Below are 18,654 nucleotides of genomic sequence, written 5' to 3' on the forward strand. Positions count from 1 at the left end.
ACTCTCTTCCATTGAGGACATCCAGAAGAAATGCTGTCTGCGTCGAGCTCGCAGCATTCTCAAGGATTCCTCTTACCCCGCTCATAGACGTTTACTCTCCTGCCTTCCAGTAGGCGCTTCAGGTGCCTCCGGACAAGAACCAGCAGACTAGGAAACAGCTTTTTTCCCAGAGCTGTTTCATAATTTAACTCTGCCCCCAACTGATTCCACTAGCATTCATAACTTTAATTTCAATGCTGCTATTACATTGTATACATTGCACTACAGGGCTGCCATGCATGACTGAACTGTACAAACCTGTACTTCATTTTATCTGCTCCACTGGACTGTTAACACATACATAGCATCATTTGCACTCTATACTGCTCACTTGCACACCAGGAATATTATACTGAATGCTCATTTGCACTAATGGACTACTTTCAACTGTATTAACTCATCTACTGCACTGTAATTTCAATAACTGCACTAACCTATATACTGCAATGTAACTCTATTAACTGCATCTACTCATCTATTGCACTATAACTTCAATAACTGCATTAACTCATCTATTGCAATATAACTTAAATAACTGCATTAACTCATCTATTGCAATATAACTTCAATAACTGCATTAACTCATCTACTGCACTGTAACTTCAATAACTGCACTAACTTATCTACTGCACTGTAACTTCAATAACTGCACTAACGTATCTACTGCACTGTAACTCTTTTAAGTGCATCTACTCATCTGTCATGGTTCCACTACCATGTCATGTTTTATTCCTGTCTCAAGTGGAGCCATGGCATTGCCTCATGGTTTTATGTGAGAAAGACATAGTTCTTTCTCGTGTCTCGTCATTGTTCCCTACATCTCGTCCCTCGTCAGCCTTTCCCTGAGTGCTAATCCCCAGCACCTGTTGCTCGTTATCACCCTGTGTTTGTCTCCTATAAAGAGTCCTCATGTTTCATTGTCCTGTGCTTGTGCATTGTTTGCTGTGCTGGTCCTGTACCTGTATAGTCTTACTGTTCCAAGTTCCTTGTCTCCCGTGTTCCTGTCTCCCGTGTTCCTGTCTCCCGTGTTCCTGTCTCCCGTGTTCCTGTCTCCCGTGTTCCTGTCTCCCGTGTTCCTGTCTCCCGCGTTCCTGTCTCCCGCGTTCCTGTCTCCCGCGTTCCTGTCTCCCGCGTTCCTGTCTCCCGCGTTCCTGTCTCCCGCGTTCCTGTCTCCCGCGTTCCTGTCTCCCGCGTTCCTGTCTCCCGCGTTCCTGTCTCCCGCGTTCCTGTCTCCCGCGTTCCTGTCTCCCGCGTTCCTGTCTCCCGCGTTCCTGTCTCCCGCGTTCCTGTCTCCCGCGTTCCTGTCTCCCGCGTTCCTGTCTCCCGCGTTCCTGTCTCCCGCGTTCCTGTCTCCCGCGTTCCTGTCTCCCGCGTTCCTGTCTCCCGCGTTCCTGTCTCCCGCGTTCCTGTCTCCCGCGTTCCTGTCTCCCGCGTTCCTGTCTCCCGCGTTCCTGTCTCCCGCGTTCCTGTCTCCCGTGTCTAAGTAAGTGTTAGTTTAGTGTTTGTACCAAGTGTTTGTTTTATAGTTTAGTAAGTCAGTGTTTGTTCTTAAAGTTTATATATTTCTGTCCTGTTTTCCCCCTCGTGGGTTTTTGTTTTGCCTGTTTGTTTAGTCCTGTTAATTGTATAATAAATATCTGTTACCATCCATACCGTCTGTGTCTGCCTGCACTCGGGTTCCCACGCCATGTCCATGAGCGTTCATGACACATCTATTGCACTATAACTTCAATAACTGCATTAACTCATCTATTGCAATATAACTTCAATAGCTGCATTAACTCATGTACTGCATTATAACTTCAATAACTTTATTAACTTATCTACTGCATCCATCCATCCATCCATCCATTTTCTTCTGCTTATCCGGGACCGGGTCGCGGGGGCAGTAGTCTAAGCAGGGATGCCCAGACTTCCCTCTCCCTAGACACTTCCTCCAGCTCTCCCGGGGTGACACCGAGGCGTTCCCAGGCCAGCCGGGAGACATAGTCCGTCCAGCGTGTCCTTGGTCTTCCCCGGGGTCTCCTCCCGGTGGGACATGCCCGGAACACCTTCCTGGGAAGGCGTCCAGGGGGCATCCGGAAAAGATGCCCGAGCCACCTCAGCTCGCCCCTCTCGATGTGGAGGAGCAGCGGATCTACTCTGAGCTCTTCCCGAGTGATCGAGCTTCCCACCCTATCTCTAAGGGATTGCCCAGCCAGAGCTCATTTCGGCCGCCTGTATCCAGGATCTTGTCCTTTCGGTCATGACCCACAGCTCATGACCATAGGTGAGACTAGGAACGTAGATTGACCCGTAAATTGAGAGCTTCGCCTTACGGCTCAGCTCCTTCTTCACCACGACAAACCGATACAGCGACCGCATTACTGCAGAAGCTGCACCGATCCATCTGTCAATCTCCCATTCCATCCTTCCCTCACTCCTGAACAGGACCGCCAGATACTTGAACTCCTCCACTTGAGGCAGGAACTCTCCACCTACCTGAAGTGGGCAAGTCACCCTTTTCCGACTGAGAACCATGACTGAGAATCTACTGCACTGTAACTCAATTAACTGCATCTACTCATCTATTGCACTATAATTGCATAGCTGCATTAACTAATCTACTGCACTGTAACCTTAATACCCTCATTAACTCATATACTGCACCGTACCTTTAATAACCGTATCGACTCATCTATTGCACTGCAACTTTAAAAGCTAATGTAACCCGTATTGAACAATGTAACTTGGAGGAATGTGGTAAAATCATTTATTTTTCAGATTTTTTGGTTTGTTTATATGTATAAGCCTTTTGTGTTTCTTGTCTCTAATTCCGAGATAAGGTCATTTAAAACAATTACGTTCATACGCACAATATCCCTTTTAAGGTAGGTTAACATTCTCTAAAATCATTTCAAAAATGTTTAGTGACAATAATGTTATAACATAATTATTTTAATGTTTTCAACAGGTAGTTCTATTTATGTTCCCAGAGAACATAATGCCATCCAGACTTTTTTTTTTAAATATACACAAATACAGTATGTTTACACAAATAATGCTTTATTAACAAAAATGTATTCACTTTAACTGAACAATGAGTTAATCTCTTAAAATAATGTGCACATTTAAAGAAAAGATTCATTTAGATTTTTTTATTCAAATAATAAAAGCCATTTGGGGTTATTTTTGTGAAATATTTTGCATTGCACATTTTAATTGGTAAACCGTATGAATAAAAAATACAACAATAAAATAAAAAAGCATATACAACAATGAAAAATTATGAACTAGTATAAACAACATTCTGAACTTAAGTTTTTTATTTGAAAAGAGGGATCAATCTGAGGCAGCAGGTTCAAACATGGCACTCTCCTCTGATACATCTTCATGGTCTCGACATATAGCACTCGCCTCTGGTGCGTCTTCATTATTGTGACGCATGGACTGTCCTTCATTGTTCACCTGCAGAGACAATAATATAATTTAAAATCAGAATTATTTGTAAAAAGATGTATTTAAAAAGAAAGTAATTTATCCCTTCATGTGCTCCATATTATTACATTTATTTTGATTCTGAAGGTTAAGTATTTTATAAACATAAAAAAAGACAAATAATTGGGCAAAACGCCAATTAAGTCAATGTCAATACTGCAATTTTCAAAGGTCTTTACTTAAAATCTAGTAAAGTAAAATCTAAGTAAATCTAAGTAAAATCTAAGTGGGTCAGCTCATTATTTCAGGATTTATTTATATATATATTAGGGATGTACTTATACCATTTTTTAAAGACCGAGTACGAGTACCGATATTTTTTTTTCTGGTGCTCGCGGATACAGATAACTATAACCGAAGTTTTATTTTTTATGGTAAGTAGCACAATTTTACTAGAACGTTTACTTAAGTAAAAAATATACTCTGTGGTCGATTTATAAAAAATGCAAGGGGTTGGTGTGGTATAATGTGAGTGTATTAGAATTTGTTTAAGTTAAGGGGACTTTTATTTTGACGGATCGCCGCAAATGGTGTTTGTTTATGTGTTGGTGTTTGTTTATGTGTTGGTGTCCTCCTGCAGTCAAACACTTCCACTGAAAGCTTCACAAGCACAATACGTTCAGTTCACGCAACTGCATCACTCTTTCACACAGTCACGCAAAACAAGCACAATACATATTTAAACACTATCTGAATATTTAGTTAGCTGTTCAGCGCTAATTTCTTGTCAGGAAATAATACATTTACCAGATTCCGTGTTTTACACCAAATTCTGTTTTCATGCCTGGATTCCGGCCACGTTTTTGCACTGCAGAAATCATAGGCCTCAATGTATGTCAAGTGAGGTATCGGTCTTTGATATCGGTTTGTCGTTACCAGTACGAGTAAATGAGCTTGGTCTTGGTCAGATACCAATCCTGGTACCGGTGCATCCCTAATATATATATATATGTACATACATTACATACCAAAGAAGAAGAATTTTCTCAGACTTCCCATGTTTCATAAGTTCTGGATACTGCCTTTATCTAAATAAGGAAAATCTATTTGTGGCAGCCTTTGCTGATATTGTGGTGGGACACCACAAATTAATTAATGCAGTGGTTCCCAACCCTGGTCCTAGCCCAAATCCTGATGCATTGTACTTTGGACGCTGAGCAGCAAATTACGCCAGTGTTCGGGAAACGTACTCCAGAGCAGGTATGCTGAGTTGAATCAGGTGTTCATAATAGGCAGACATCTAAAATATTCTGTCAGGGTGGCCCAAAGACCATGGTTGGAATACACTGAATTAATGTATAGGAAACACTGTCATGAAAACAGTACTTATTTTCTGAATACGTACACACTGTCAAATCTCTGTCAAGGTTAAGAAAGTGAGAAATGTATCAATACTCAGTACTGAAACTGCTTTAATTAACAATTTCAGAATTGTTGTGTATTTAAAAAAAATACACAACCAAACACTGACCCGAGTCCCTCTGTGAGGAGCATAGCTCAGGGTATCAGCTATACAGTTTTCAACTGTCTTCTGCAGGGTTGTGGGATGGATCTTGTGGCAGGCCTCTATAAAATAGAAAAGAGGTAAAAACAAGAATGAGAACACTTGTTTCAAGCCTAAGCAATAACTTTTGTTATTGTTAAGCCTTAAGATTTCAGTATTTCAAGACCAACCATTTCTTATTAATTTGTCGAAATACAACAAAGCTAAACAAAAAGACAAACAACATTAATGAAACAAACATGCTTACCTCTAAGTTTGTACTAAACAAAACTGTATTTTCAGTTATGATCAGAAGGTTTTAACTCAAACCTTTGATTGGCTAAGACACATAGCTAATACAACTGGCTAAAACACTTAACAGTGAAAACTTCCATATATACACAATGTAAAGTAAAAACGGAACCAAATTTTTATTCTTCATTGTTTTGGTTAAAATTGATGTAATGGGGAGACATAAATGTACTAGAATTACTAAAACGGTGATAAGGTCTTGGGCCACAAAAAAAAACTTAACGATTATGGTGGAATATAAAGCCAGGTTCTGAAAATTTATTTTCCCCTTTCGGCCCTTCAAACTGTACTGTGCCCAAAGGGCATTAGTTCCCAGTTTTTTCATAATTCGTCTTACAGAGTCACCAGGACATTTACCTCCCAGCAGAGACAAATATTTAACCTATAAAGAGAAAACATTTAGTTACCTGATAAGAAAACACTTAATAGAACAAGGTTTGTGATCTAGTGATTTCCTTTTCTTTCAGTTTCTTTTAAGTTTAATTGTTCAACTAAAATGTTGTCTTATTCACGTGTAGTTTTTATCTTTTCTAAAAAAAATTTACTATGACATTTTAATAAAATCAGAAAATTAGTTGAAAACCGATTTCCCCAAAGATCACAATCGGAAGATCTGGCATCTGTCAAATCACCTTAGTATTTACGTGCACCAATGTTAAATCCCCACAAACCTTTGTCTGTGACTTTGAAGTTGATTCACTTTGGCTGCTTTGGGCACACACTCAAAGTAATATTGTTTTTGTCTCAATAACATGAATAGAATGTTTCTTCAATGTTAATAATCTTCTAAAAAGAGTAACACCAAAACATTATTTTAAAAAGTCCACATAATGTTGGGAGAAGATATTATAAGTATAACATTCCTGAAAGATAGTTAAAATGTTTAAATTCCGACTAGGTCTGGGCGGAATGACAGAATATTCCGTTACTGCGGAATAAAAATGTCAAGCGTAAGTGATTTTTCAATTCTGTGTATTCCGCGGAATGTAAATACATGGGCGTGGTAAAAATGGCCTTATTCTGAAAAAAAAAACGAATTAATTAATCCAATACAGAGAGATTTCATGTCCTTCGTCTTCAGTAGATTTTTTTTAAGGCTGTAGCTGGAAGTCAGTTGTAGTTTCTGTTCTTTTTGTCTATTAACTTTAACAGCAAGTGTTCAAATTTTTTAAATAAATTTTCAGGAACATCATGTTCCCATAACACAACCCTAATGTTTTGAACACATTATTAGAAAAACAGAAGGTTAGCTGGAATACACAGCAATGACATATTTTCACATACCACTTTTTTTCTATGAGATGTCTCTTTCAGCTTGTCAGAAGCTTCTTCTAGTTGTTCTGTAGTCTGTAGTGGTCTGGTTATCGGTTCAAATTCAGGGTCATCAGAAGTGATTATTTTAGTTAAAATTGATTTAATGGTCGTCAGAGACATTTCAATCTTGTCTAGCCTCATGAATATTGCCCTCACATAGGGTGGTGTGCAAGAATCATCTATACAAATATTATATACAAATATAATCGGAGTTACAAGGGTTCTAGAATTCAAAGATATAAGATGGCATCCTCTACAACAGTTGTTCCCAAACTTTTTCAAGCTCAGACCCACAGTAATCTAAAAATATTTTTGTGGTTTGTCTCAAAAGATAGGGACGTTAACCGAAATGCATTAGGCAATCATTAACCATTAACCGACAAGATAATGATATATTAGAATTTAATTAAATTGCAATGGATAAGTGTATGTAACCCCTTAAATTTTTTCCAGGGCTTTGCTTTTACATGCGTAAAAAAGCAGCATAAACAAAACACAAGGATTCATTGACACATCAATTACCTGCAGCACTTCACTGAACCTAAAAATAAATACATACAAAATAAAAGGCTGTAAATTAACTTGTAACTAGTATATAATTACTGACATGCAGCGGTCCACCAACAAGTTAATGGAAAGGAAACATGGCAAGGGGAAGGGGGTTGAAAACATTCCTCTAGTAACGATCAACAATCTAACTTACTTGGAGTGCCTGGAGTTGTATTCAGACCACTGATGTTGGAGGGATCTAAATTTGTGCAAAGTAAAAGAAATGTACAATTAAATGATTTATTTATAAGCAAGTTTTATAGTGATGAAAGATATACCGTTGCCACTGCTATGTGGCACAGTCCTGATTGAGGTTACGTCCAAATGTGTTGTTAAACCTGCAAAAAAAAGGGAAAAGGATAGGTGTAATTGTGTTATAAGGGCTCTGTACTATAAACCCCATGTCCAGAACAGTTCCAAAAAGTACACTTAGTAAAATGCAAAAATATCCAGATTTGAGAGCTGTTCTAGGTTTGAAAATTGTGGAAAGGTACAGTTTCAAGAAATTTCTAACAGGGTTTCAATGCAAATTAGAAAAGCGTTGATCAAATGTTGACTAGTTTCAGGAATAAAACACTACCAGTCAGTATAAAAACACAATGCAAAAATAAATATGCAAACTGCAAGCTAAACAAAGGTTTCTGTCCTTATCATTACATGGATCAGCCACAATAATTACTACATTTCTTACACTATAGAACACTAAGTCTATAAGGGTGGTTCCACTATAGTGGTTCAGGCTATAGGGATGCAAAAATGACTAAAGAAACATTAACCGCAAGATGGTATATAGAAATAAATTTCTTGTCAATTTCCACCCTTCTGCTACTCATACCAATGACGGAAATAAGCACATGGACTATAGCTATATATGTTTGTCTGCGTCATCTGCCAGACATCATCCTCTCGTGCGTACATGGCCAGCGGATAACAAGTGTCGTTAATAAAATTCGTTTTAAACAAACGCATTGATTCGCTTCAGAAGACCTTTATTAACCCAATTGACCCGAGTGGAACAGTTTTTTGATCTATAGATTCACTTTTTGAAGTTATAAAACCTTATTCTCCATTGACTCCCATTATAAAGCGTGGAAGAGCATGAAAAAAATGGTACTATAACTTTCTTCCTCCAGACAAATACAGTCAAAGATACCTAGGATTCATCGAGAGTAAATTATGTTGTAATTTTGATTTTCACCAGAAATGTCCTTTTAATGATTTTCAGAACAAAATTTTCAAAAAGGACATCTATGTACAGTCGGACAGAGGTAAAAACAATGTTAATAATGTTCTAAAATAAAGACTTACTTGCACTGTCCTGGTGGTGTCTGGCTGAAAATAAATCCATTGATGGAGTGACTAAAAAACACAAGGTCATATCAAGTTGTAAAGTCAGTGCAGTTCACTGTAATCTATATTTGCAAATTGATGAACCCGCAAAACACATACAATTATTATACACAAACATACACTGTGGTTTTCCAATACCATTAACTTACAGGAAGGCATTGTTGGCATCTGTTGAATATGATCTATTGTGGCAGATGTGGCAGGGTTTTTCTTTATTTTCTTGGCTGAGGGCTCATCTATGTCTGTATCTAATGAGAAATATTTGTACATATATGTCCAGTAAGCATGTACAGGGTACCATTATATTCTGTAAAAAATTGGGTAAAGCCACAAAAATCAAAGATTTATTAAGCAGTCTTTTACCTGAGTCGAGGTACCGAGCAGGAATAACAATGTTCCTGCCTGTTTGTTCTTCCTGGTCACTTTCCAAATTAGAGGTTATTGTTGCTTGGTTCACCTTTTCTCTGGCCTTTCTGTAGGTGTCTACAAAATGTCAGCATAGATCAGAGCAGAGACAGACAATATTCAATATGTGTGGAACAGTTGAGTATTTACTAATGTCCCATTTTCATATTTCTATGAAATACTTGAAGGGATAGTGTCAAAATGCATGCAAAAATGTACTCAAAGTTTTTCCAAACCTGTATGAATTTTTTTCTGTTGAACAGATAAGATATTAAGCAAAAACTGTATAACTAAAGTTTTGTCCTAAGTTGTACAGTATGTCTGTGTGTGTGTATGGCACAATGAAAAATGGTAAAATGAAATGGATATTTTTTTCAAAAATAAAAACTCATACTTGTTTGGAACATCTACAGGGTAAATTACTCACAGGGTAAGTATGAAAATAAAAACAAGATTAACATCTTGACAGAATTTTCATTTTTGTATAAAGTATCCCTTTATCTAGGTGACAATAATGTAATAATTTGAAGATCTCTTTAGAATGTGACTGTTTGTAAAGATATCAAAATCAAATAGTAAGAAAAAATAAAATACCTGTGTAAGTTAAAACATTGACTTTGCATTTGACCCAACGTGTTTTATCTGGTGTCTCTCTCCTTTTAACTTTGGCCGTGACATTCTTCTGAGGCCAATAGCAGAGCAAAGTCTACAGAAAATATAAGAAAATAAGTGTATCTTTGTTCAGTAAACAATAGATCAGATGTGTGACCATTTCCACTCCAGAGAGTTTAAAGGCTTCAAGCACAGGTATCAATTTCATTACAAAATCAAAATGTCAAACGGCAAATTTTGGGCAATCGGTAGGTGCTGGAGGATTTCTCCAGCATAATGTTGCCGCGAAATAAGCTACTAACTTTCCATCCAACACCATTTTTGGGAAAATGTAGAGTCGTACTTGCAATTTTCCAGAATAAGGCTCTCAAAAATTGACTGTCTGTATCTATGCCCTAAATAGTTTACTAAAATTACTTCTTCGATTAATATTTTTCACTCTCTTGGCTGATTTGAATGAAAAACACATTGACTGAAGTTTTTAAAAAGTTTAGCTTATGCTATAGTTGCTTTGGCCTGTGTACATGTTTTACTGAAACATGTATCAAGGTTATATCCAGAACAATTGTTAGTTCGTTTGTCCCCGTTGAGATAAATCTTGAGCTTTGAATCATTTTTTTTAATCAAGACAGCACAAGCTTACATGATTATATATTGCATACATAAGTTAGGAAATACCTTTTCAGTTCTCTCTAGCCAGTTAGTTGGCACAGCATCCACTGTGTTTGTCTTCAGGAACTTGACAACAGCAAAAGATTTGACAGTGCTCTGAAAAATATAGATAATATAATAACGTTGTCACACTGTGATTCTTCAAACAAATGCCTGATTTAAATGTATATACTCTTACAAGTACGTACCACTTGTATGTATGTTGTTGAATTTTCACACAATTTAAAACAGGTGCAGAAGGTATATTAAAAATGACTGAATATACTAGAACAAAACGCCAAATGTGTCCTCTGTGTCCAATATTTACTAATGAACCATTGCACGAAAAAGAGACACAATACATAAACAACTATGGAACTTCTTAGAATGAATGAAGCAATGTAACTACAATCCTCAAACCATGCTCTGCCGTGGTCATAAATGCCTGCCTACTCAAATGCCTCTCAGATAATGTTTTCATCCGAGTGTGACTCTCTCTGCCTATGTAGACTCCAATAAACCTTGAGTCACATGGTTGCATGAAGAATGGCTCAAGTCGATCATAGACACGACAGAGAAAGATTTTCTCCCCCTGCTCAGTCTCACCAGATTCTGCAACAACTTCACAGCACTCTAGATCACTTAGAGTGAAAACATTGTTGGGTTGTTTCATTTTCACTGTCTTTTTTGGTCTGCAATGTATCTGTGAGAGAGGGTTTCGGCCAGAACGAACTAATCTTTTCAGCTGATGCAAGTAATTTTCAAAAGAGAAAGCACTGCACTCATCAAGACTGCCAAACATTTTTGCATCCGAAGCCAGGTGTACCAAACTGTGAACATTGTAAACGAGAAACTCATCCCCATACAAATGTCTTCCCTGTGATACAAAGTACACCAACAACTCCTCTGCATAGTGACTGTACTGTTTTACCAGTCTTGGGCAAACAAGGATGCATAATGCCAAACTAAAAACCATGAAGTGCTCATAGAGCTGTTCAGAAATAATGCCTTTCAGCACTATTTTTCCTGTATAGAGGGCAAATTGTCTCAGTTCTGTGGTCTTCCATCTGTCAACTTCTTCCAAGCCTCTTGGTTTTCTTGCAAACACATTCGGGATGCATGGTTTAAGGTTCAGCAGCTGTAAACTGACCTGCTTAACATGCCCAGATGACAGCCTGATTCCCAGTGGTCCCCTCAGCCAAATGACAATCAACTTGCGCATAACCCCAAGACAACACTGGTGCATATAGTCAGCAGGGAATTGTTCAACCATGTTTACTGGAAGATGGCAGAGGGGCGACACAACCGAAGGCAGGTGGTGGTACTCCTGAGACTGATCTCTAAATGTTTTATCAGTTCTCAATGTTAGATTAGTTATTTGAGGATAAATCACACGATGACCATCCCACACTCCTTTTTGGGTACATTTGTCACACCCATAGTAACCTGAACACAGTTTGATTGACTTCACAAGAGCCTTGGCTGGGGCATCACATGTAACACAACGCAGCTTCAGCTTGATCACACCACTGTCTGTCTCTAATCCATTTTCTATGATACTTGAAAGGTCACTGACAACATCATTAAGAAAGTCAAGATCAGTTGGTTAAGACGTACCTAAACACAAAGCCAATCGAAATATGGAGGGAGGAGATAAATTTAATTTGCACAATACCGGCCATAGTGTCACTTTGGTACTTTTAAAAAGTGGCAAGCCATCAATATTGATCGAAAAGTCAACGAAATCTAATTCAGAAATATCCTGTGAAGGATAGATTTTGAAATGTTTGAGGAACTGATCTTTGCAGTCAAGCAATACTGCATTCCTGATTTCATCTCAAACTCAACACTTTCATTAGTGGCAAGCAGTGTTTTTGCTGTCCTTGGCAGTTCTGGGTGCCCATTTTCTATCAAAAGTTTTAACAAAGAATCAACTGCATTATGTTTTATATGAAAATCGTTTGTCCACTGTGCAATGGAATGTCTAAGTGGTAGGTTAGTCTCCGTATTGCTGCCCTGGGACAAAAAATTATCAAAATCTCTGTCATCTGCACTATTCTGTTTGATACAACCTTCTTCTTGTGCAGGTTCTTGGGAAAACAATGAAGGACAAGGAGTGACATTTGTCGGCAAAAACTCTGATGCAGCCGTTTGAGCCCTTGCACATTTTTCTTCTAATCTTTTTGCTCTTTTCCAGAGGGAAGAGTACTTTCTATCTGACATGGCAACTATATACTGATAAAAGATAAGTCAGAAAACACCGAAAAAAAGTTGATTAAAAAATCATACCGAGCACAATGTTGCATCCATGCTGCTTTCACTGTAAAGAAAGTTGTATGGGTAAACATGTCAAGTGCATCATTTTTCATAATAATGACATGCAGAACTTTAATCTATAATAACTTGTGCTTGCACAAACAAGGAATTTTCTATGGTGTAGGATCTAGTACACACATTCAGCATAATGACAAGACAAATTATAATAGAGATAAAGACAGTGTAAAAAAATATAAAAAATATACATATATAAAATACTTTTGAACAGAATGTCAACTTGCTCACTACTACGTACACCGTCATACGTGACTGCTAGCTCATACCGTTGCGTCGAAGTTTATGGTCTCAGTTTGGATCACAGACTAAAAAGTAACATTTTTTTCTCTATAGAATCGCACACACCACACGCAATCGCGTTCCCCGGACGAAGAGGGAGCTGGCGCACAGATCGGTTATGCTTCCACCGGTGTGTTCCCCTTGCATTCCAGAGACGGCCTTAGCTAGTAACAATGAACATTTTTAAGTCGTCTTGTGTTGCGGTCTACCGTTCAATCAATAATGTGTGCCGCTTAGTAAACTTTATCGAAGCTTTTTGCAAACATTTCAAGTATTCAAGAATATGAAAAGGAACACAAGATTAAAATAAACCATTTGTTGTTTAAATCCTTATTAAAAATAACAAGTACAGAAGTGTAATTTCATCATAAAAATGTATTAACCAATTCAAATGACGATTCTCCAACAGTCTTTTGTAGCGGTGCAGAGATATCACTCTGTGATGAGCAAATTATCTCCAAGAAACGTAGTGCACCAAAAAACATGGAGCATAGGAGAGCCAGTGAGCGTTGATTTCACTTCGGTTTAAGATGATGCAATGCGTGTTTAGGCGCCAGTTTTTGAATATAAAATTTAAGCGGGATCGTTAGCAGTCGGTTGCCTGAATTTGGATAGTTTTGTATGGATTATAAAGATTTGGATTACAGTGCAATTGATGACTTTGTGAAGTTGTGTTTTTGGTGTATTTTTCAGTAAGTTACTGAGTAAATAATCGTCAACATCATTAAACTCTTTGAATGGTTAATTTAAAAGTGCATGCGGCGGGTACTTCCTTTTTTGGTAACTTTATATTAACTTTACAACACCGCTGTCAATTTTAAGCCAAATCTTTTATAATTTCCAAAAAATTGGCTGCTTGTCTTCATTTTTTATGCACAAGTTAGTAAAACACATCAACTTTCCCTAGTTGTCCCTAAAAACACATTCAATCACCTCCACATAGTCAACATAACTGCTAAAATGACATTTGGGTCAATTTATCATGCTGACAATCGCTTAAACGTTATACAAAACATGGGATGATAACTAAAGCCTAGCTATGTTAATTTACATTGTTTTGATTTACCTTATCTCTTGCCTGGTAAATGACGTCTAAAACTCCGCTCTTTCGATTATATCAACTGACTCAACAGATTCTGATTGGCTGTTATGTGCGTCCAAACGGTTAGTTCCAGGAAGTTCACAGTTTTGAATTAACGCGTTGCTTTCATTTAAGCACACCTGCGCATGCGCACACAAATACAAACGTCTTTATTCAAGCTGTGCAACACCAGTAGTCGTAGTAATAATATAATAATAAGTCTTTAATATTATAATTATACATTAATAATACATATTGTCTAATTGTTTGTATTAAGCTATTTAATTATGTTTACCTACTATTAAGACTATATAAAAATGTGTGTCTTAAAGTTAAAAACTCCTGTCTTTTTCTTCACAGTTCATGGAAATAAAGTAAATGTTTAGAGAGATGTAATGAAAAGTCAATACAACGTTATAGAAAAATACTTTTGTTGACTTTAAAATAACAGAGAAACAAAAATAACCAGGTGTTCCAGAACTAACAAATCCTAATTTATTGCTTTTTAAATTTACAGAGTTTCCATAAAATGTCTCAGTTCATTTTATTACAAACCAAATAAATAAAATGTATAAAATATAAAAAAATCACTATAAAATTAATATTGAGGTTTCTTAATTTTAATAAAATGAGGCCTGTGGTAAACTTGACAAAACACTCGATCCAAACTACTCACACTCTCACCCCATTCTTATGTAGTTACTTAATAAAACATCAATTTAACAAAAAACATTCAAAGTATTGTCAAGATGTTTAACACAAGCTTTATTTTACTCCTAAATCAAAGAACCTCACTAATATTGGAATCAGGAATGGGGACAAATGTGCCCCTGATAGCACACATTCATCTGGCTTACGTCTATTTGGCTTTTGCATTTATATCTGCCAGACAACTACAATACATAGTTTGCTCATCTGCAATACGAGCAAAAAGCTCATCTGCAAGAAGATGTTTATGATTTAGAATGGATGTAAAGCTGCTCTTTCTAAGATGTTTATCAGATGTTTTTAAGCAGCAGATGTCCAGATCTTTAGCAGACGCATTACAGACGTTCAGACGTCTCTGAGACGTATTGCAGATGAGCAAACTATATTGCAGATGTCTTGCAGATATAAATGCAAGACGTCAAAAAGATGAATGCCAGATGGATTGTGCTTGCACCACTCTTGATCTACAAAATGTTTTTTGAGCTTACTTGTATGAGTTGTACTTGCAAAACTTATGTAAGTTTTAAATGGAGCACGATGAGTTTTATAACTATTTGAGCAAACGTATATTTTTGAGCATATGGCTGAAACATGACCAGCACATAATAAGAATTACAAGCAGTGACGTATTGAAATATAAGATTAATCCAGTTAAGGTGTTATAAAACAGAGTTGAGGGAAAGCAGTAGATCATGTGCGAAAAAGTGGCAAGGAAGATGTGGTGTGAGCCATATCACCAGTCAAACAGCCACACTCTTTTCTGACACTTGTTCTCAGCATCCATTATCAAGGAACATGCTTGTACATTGTATAATATGTGCCTCAACAACATTCTAAACATCCTTAAATGTTGCAGGCAGAATGTTCTATCCTTGTTATTAAATCAAATAATTTTTAAAAAAAATAAATCCAAATAATCTGTTTCATCAAAAACATCCGCAAAACATCCTTAAAATATTGAATATAAAATGTTCTAGTTTTGTTTATATATCACATTATAGGAACGTTTTATAAAAACATTAAATCATCTCAAACCTAAACGATGTTCTTATAATGTTTCTGTGGCCTGGGGGTAAAAATGCAATTTTTCTGTTGTGTTGTAAAATTTGTGTATGGCCCTTTAAGAGATTTCTCTCCTATTCACGTGATAACGTGCGCTGACTCTGTGTGCGCATGCGGGGATCCGCGAGGAAAACGTGGAACATTCTGGGTGTGATGCGTGTCGTCGCGATCTGTTGTTTGAGGCATAGTTGTAATTACGGGTAAATACCTTTTGTTTGTGTTTATATAGACCCGTATATGTTCATATTGCTCTGTCTAAATGTGTATTTGATGGTACATGTTAATAGATTACGTGGATCGGTTGTGCACGTGGCGATTGAACCTCGTGGTGAGTGCTAGCGAGCATTTGGGTATGTACGTTTATTTTGGTTAAAAGCTATTACTCCTGTATTAATCTTTCTTTCTAAAAAAGGGCCTTTGTTAATAGCTCTGTAAGAAGAATATGGACGGTAAATGTAATGTGTATAATGTAATGTGTTTGTGATAATTGATGTTGATTTTTGATATGGATGCAAAGTGGCTAATAAATGTGTTTTTATCTTCTATGCACAGCCACTACCGTATTTTGTTTCATTGTATTTTGTTTCATTTTGGTTGGTTTCATTTTATTTCTTGTAAACCCTTTTTCTCCCATCGACCGCTGTAAAACTTGTATGTAAACAGCAGTCAGATTAAACCTCCATAATTTAATAGTTTGCCGGGTTGTGCTTTATTTCTCGTACTCCCCGGTTACATTTGGTACCAGGAGTGGGGTATCTGACTGTTGGGAGCTCTTGGGCGTTTTATACATTTTTTTGTGGTTAAAATACGGTGGTGGTGAGTTGCAGATATTTATAGACGCAGAGGGGAGCAATTTCCTGTGCTGTGAGTGTCCAGTGTGAAGACATCGGCTGGGTGTTTTCTGACCAAGGGAGTGGATCGCTGGACGAGAGCAGGGATATCGTTTGTCTGTGACTGAGCTCAGGAGTGTGCTATCGGCTAGAGGCCTGTTGCGTCTGTACTGCATGAAGAGGATCCAGTGTTGCAGACATTTCTTGATGGAATATCCTTTGAACTGAACAAGGACAAACAATCTAAAGGACATTGTATTTGTGGACTTTTGTAATTGTGTTCAGCAACATGTCACAGTCTAGCAATGAAGATTCCGCCTTACCGGGTACTTCTGCTACTGGACAGAATGTAAATCCTGATGAGTATGATGTTCATGAACAAATCCAAGAATTGAGTAGAAAACATGCTGAAACCGTAGCAGCGATAGCGGGCCTAAATCGAGAGCCCAGTAGGTCCTATATCTACGTGCCGAGGGAAAGACACATTCAGTCTTTTAGTGGGGAATTCAGCAAAGACTGTAGAAATGTGGATGAGTTCATTGAAGAGGTAGAAAGAGTGTTGCTTGTTAGAAACCAGACTCCTGAAGATCAAGCAGACTTCGTTCTTTCTTTGTTAAAGGGTGCCGCTTTGGAGGAGGTTAGGTTAAGAAGGGGGGCTCAACCTCAGGGAACAGAGGATCTTTTTACTTACCTCAGAGATGCTTTTGGGGAGAAGCGTAGTCTTGCACAGCTACTGCAGAGTTTCTATACTCGTAAGCAATTAGAAGGTGAAGACCTGCGTATGTACTCTCACTCTTTGTCACAGATCTTGAACTCAGTCGTGAAGCAGTCCCCAGATGCCATTGCAAATGTGAATTCTGCCATTAGAGATCAGTTTGTAGAGGGGGTTAAAGATGCATCTCTTAGAAGGGAACTTCGTAAATTTGTGAGGGATAAGCCCCAAGCAACCTTGATTGAGGTACGAGACGAAGCAATCATGTGGTCTCTCGAAGACCCCAAATTGCGTGTTAGCAGAGCAGCTCTTCATCATCATGTAACCTCTGAGTCTGCAGAAGCCCGCTGTGAGGCTATTGAGAAAAGCTCTGTCACGCTTGAAGAAGTCTTAAAGGTAGTAGCCGAGCAAGGGAAGGCCATAGGTGAACTAACTCAAGCAATTAAGAAATTGACGCTTCATTGTACTAATGCTGAAGTGGTGAGTCGCCCCAAGGCTAAAATGCAGCCCAGATTTGCAGATGATGGCCAGCCCATCTGCTTCAAGTGTAATGAGGTGGGGCACATAGCCAAAAACTGCGTGAGAAAGCTCAACAGACAGTCAGGGAGGATTCTGTATCCTCCACGCCTCAGGGAAATGCGCACCCTCGGTCGCTGTGAGCCAGGCGATGCGAGGGCGGACTATTGGCTCGACTCAATTTATCTCTGATCGTGACAGTTTACTCCAAAATGCTGTGGGGAGGTGTCCTGTAGTTGACTTGAAGATTTGCGGAGTAGATGTTTCATGTTTGCTTGATACTGGAAGTCAGGTCAGTACGATTTCAGAACAGTTCTTCAAAGAGCATTTAGCAGGTGAAGACGAAGAACTGCTTTCTACATCCGGTTGGCTAAAAATTACCGCTGCAAATGGGTTAGATATCCCTTACCTTGGATATCTCGAGCTTCAAGTTGAGACGATGGGTATAACCCTGTCGGAGTGTGGGTTTTTAGTAGTCAGAGATGCACAGAGTTCATCTGCTGTTCCTGCACTCATTGGCATGAATATCATAGACCGATGTAGGCAGTTGGTTCATGCTGAATTTGATACCACTCTAGGTGGAGAGCTACGGTCTGACTGGAGAGAGGTCTTTCAGCAGGTGCAGAGTGCCAGTCGACTTGAAAAACAAAGTGTTGCACGAGTAGCTGGAAAAGAAACTGTGCATATACCTGCTTTATCGGTCTCCACAGTAATGATTCGAGGAATTAATTCTTCTTTACCTGAGGGTTCTTCCAGTTGGCTGTTAGAATCTGGAAATTCTTCTTTACCTGAGGGTTTGATCTTGGTACCGTCCCTTGTGTCCAACGTAAAACCCGTGTTGCCTGTTACAGTTGTTAATTTCTCCACAGAAGATGTGTGGTTGCAGCCTCGTGCCCGGCTGGTTACGTTTTGCCCTGTTCAGGTAAATCCAAACGCTTGT

The 18,654-nt window shown here is 38.2% G+C and overlaps 2 protein-coding genes across 2 annotated transcripts; one reads left to right on the top strand and one right to left on the bottom strand.

Annotated features, from left to right (window-relative positions):
- Window positions 1-3,227: 3,227 nt before the first annotated feature.
- Window positions 3,228-16,740, bottom strand: LOC130407535 (uncharacterized). The gene is made up of 11 exons (XM_056730522.1): window positions 16,399-16,740; window positions 13,872-13,910; window positions 10,220-10,309; window positions 9,524-9,635; window positions 8,888-9,007; window positions 8,674-8,772; window positions 8,483-8,533; window positions 7,453-7,512; window positions 7,329-7,373; window positions 4,988-5,082; window positions 3,228-3,486 (listed from the first exon to the last, which is right to left on the bottom strand). Exons 1-11 carry the CDS (start codon window positions 16,738-16,740, stop codon window positions 3,361-3,363), a joined length of 1,179 nt encoding a protein of 392 aa, XP_056586500.1. The 3' UTR covers window positions 3,228-3,360.
- On the top strand, window positions 15,800-17,906 carry LOC130407536 (uncharacterized). Its single transcript, XM_056730523.1, has 2 exons — window positions 15,800-15,856; window positions 15,944-17,906. The coding sequence occupies exon 2, from the start codon at window positions 16,776-16,778 to the stop codon at window positions 17,904-17,906; it is 1,131 nt and encodes a 376-aa protein (XP_056586501.1). The 5' UTR covers window positions 15,800-15,856; window positions 15,944-16,775.
- The last annotated feature ends 748 nt before the right edge of the window (window positions 17,907-18,654 follow it).

The sequence above is a fragment of the Triplophysa dalaica genome, chromosome 19, assembly GCF_015846415.1.
Source record: "Triplophysa dalaica isolate WHDGS20190420 chromosome 19, ASM1584641v1, whole genome shotgun sequence".
Classification (NCBI taxonomy): domain Eukaryota; kingdom Metazoa; phylum Chordata; class Actinopteri; order Cypriniformes; family Nemacheilidae; genus Triplophysa; species Triplophysa dalaica.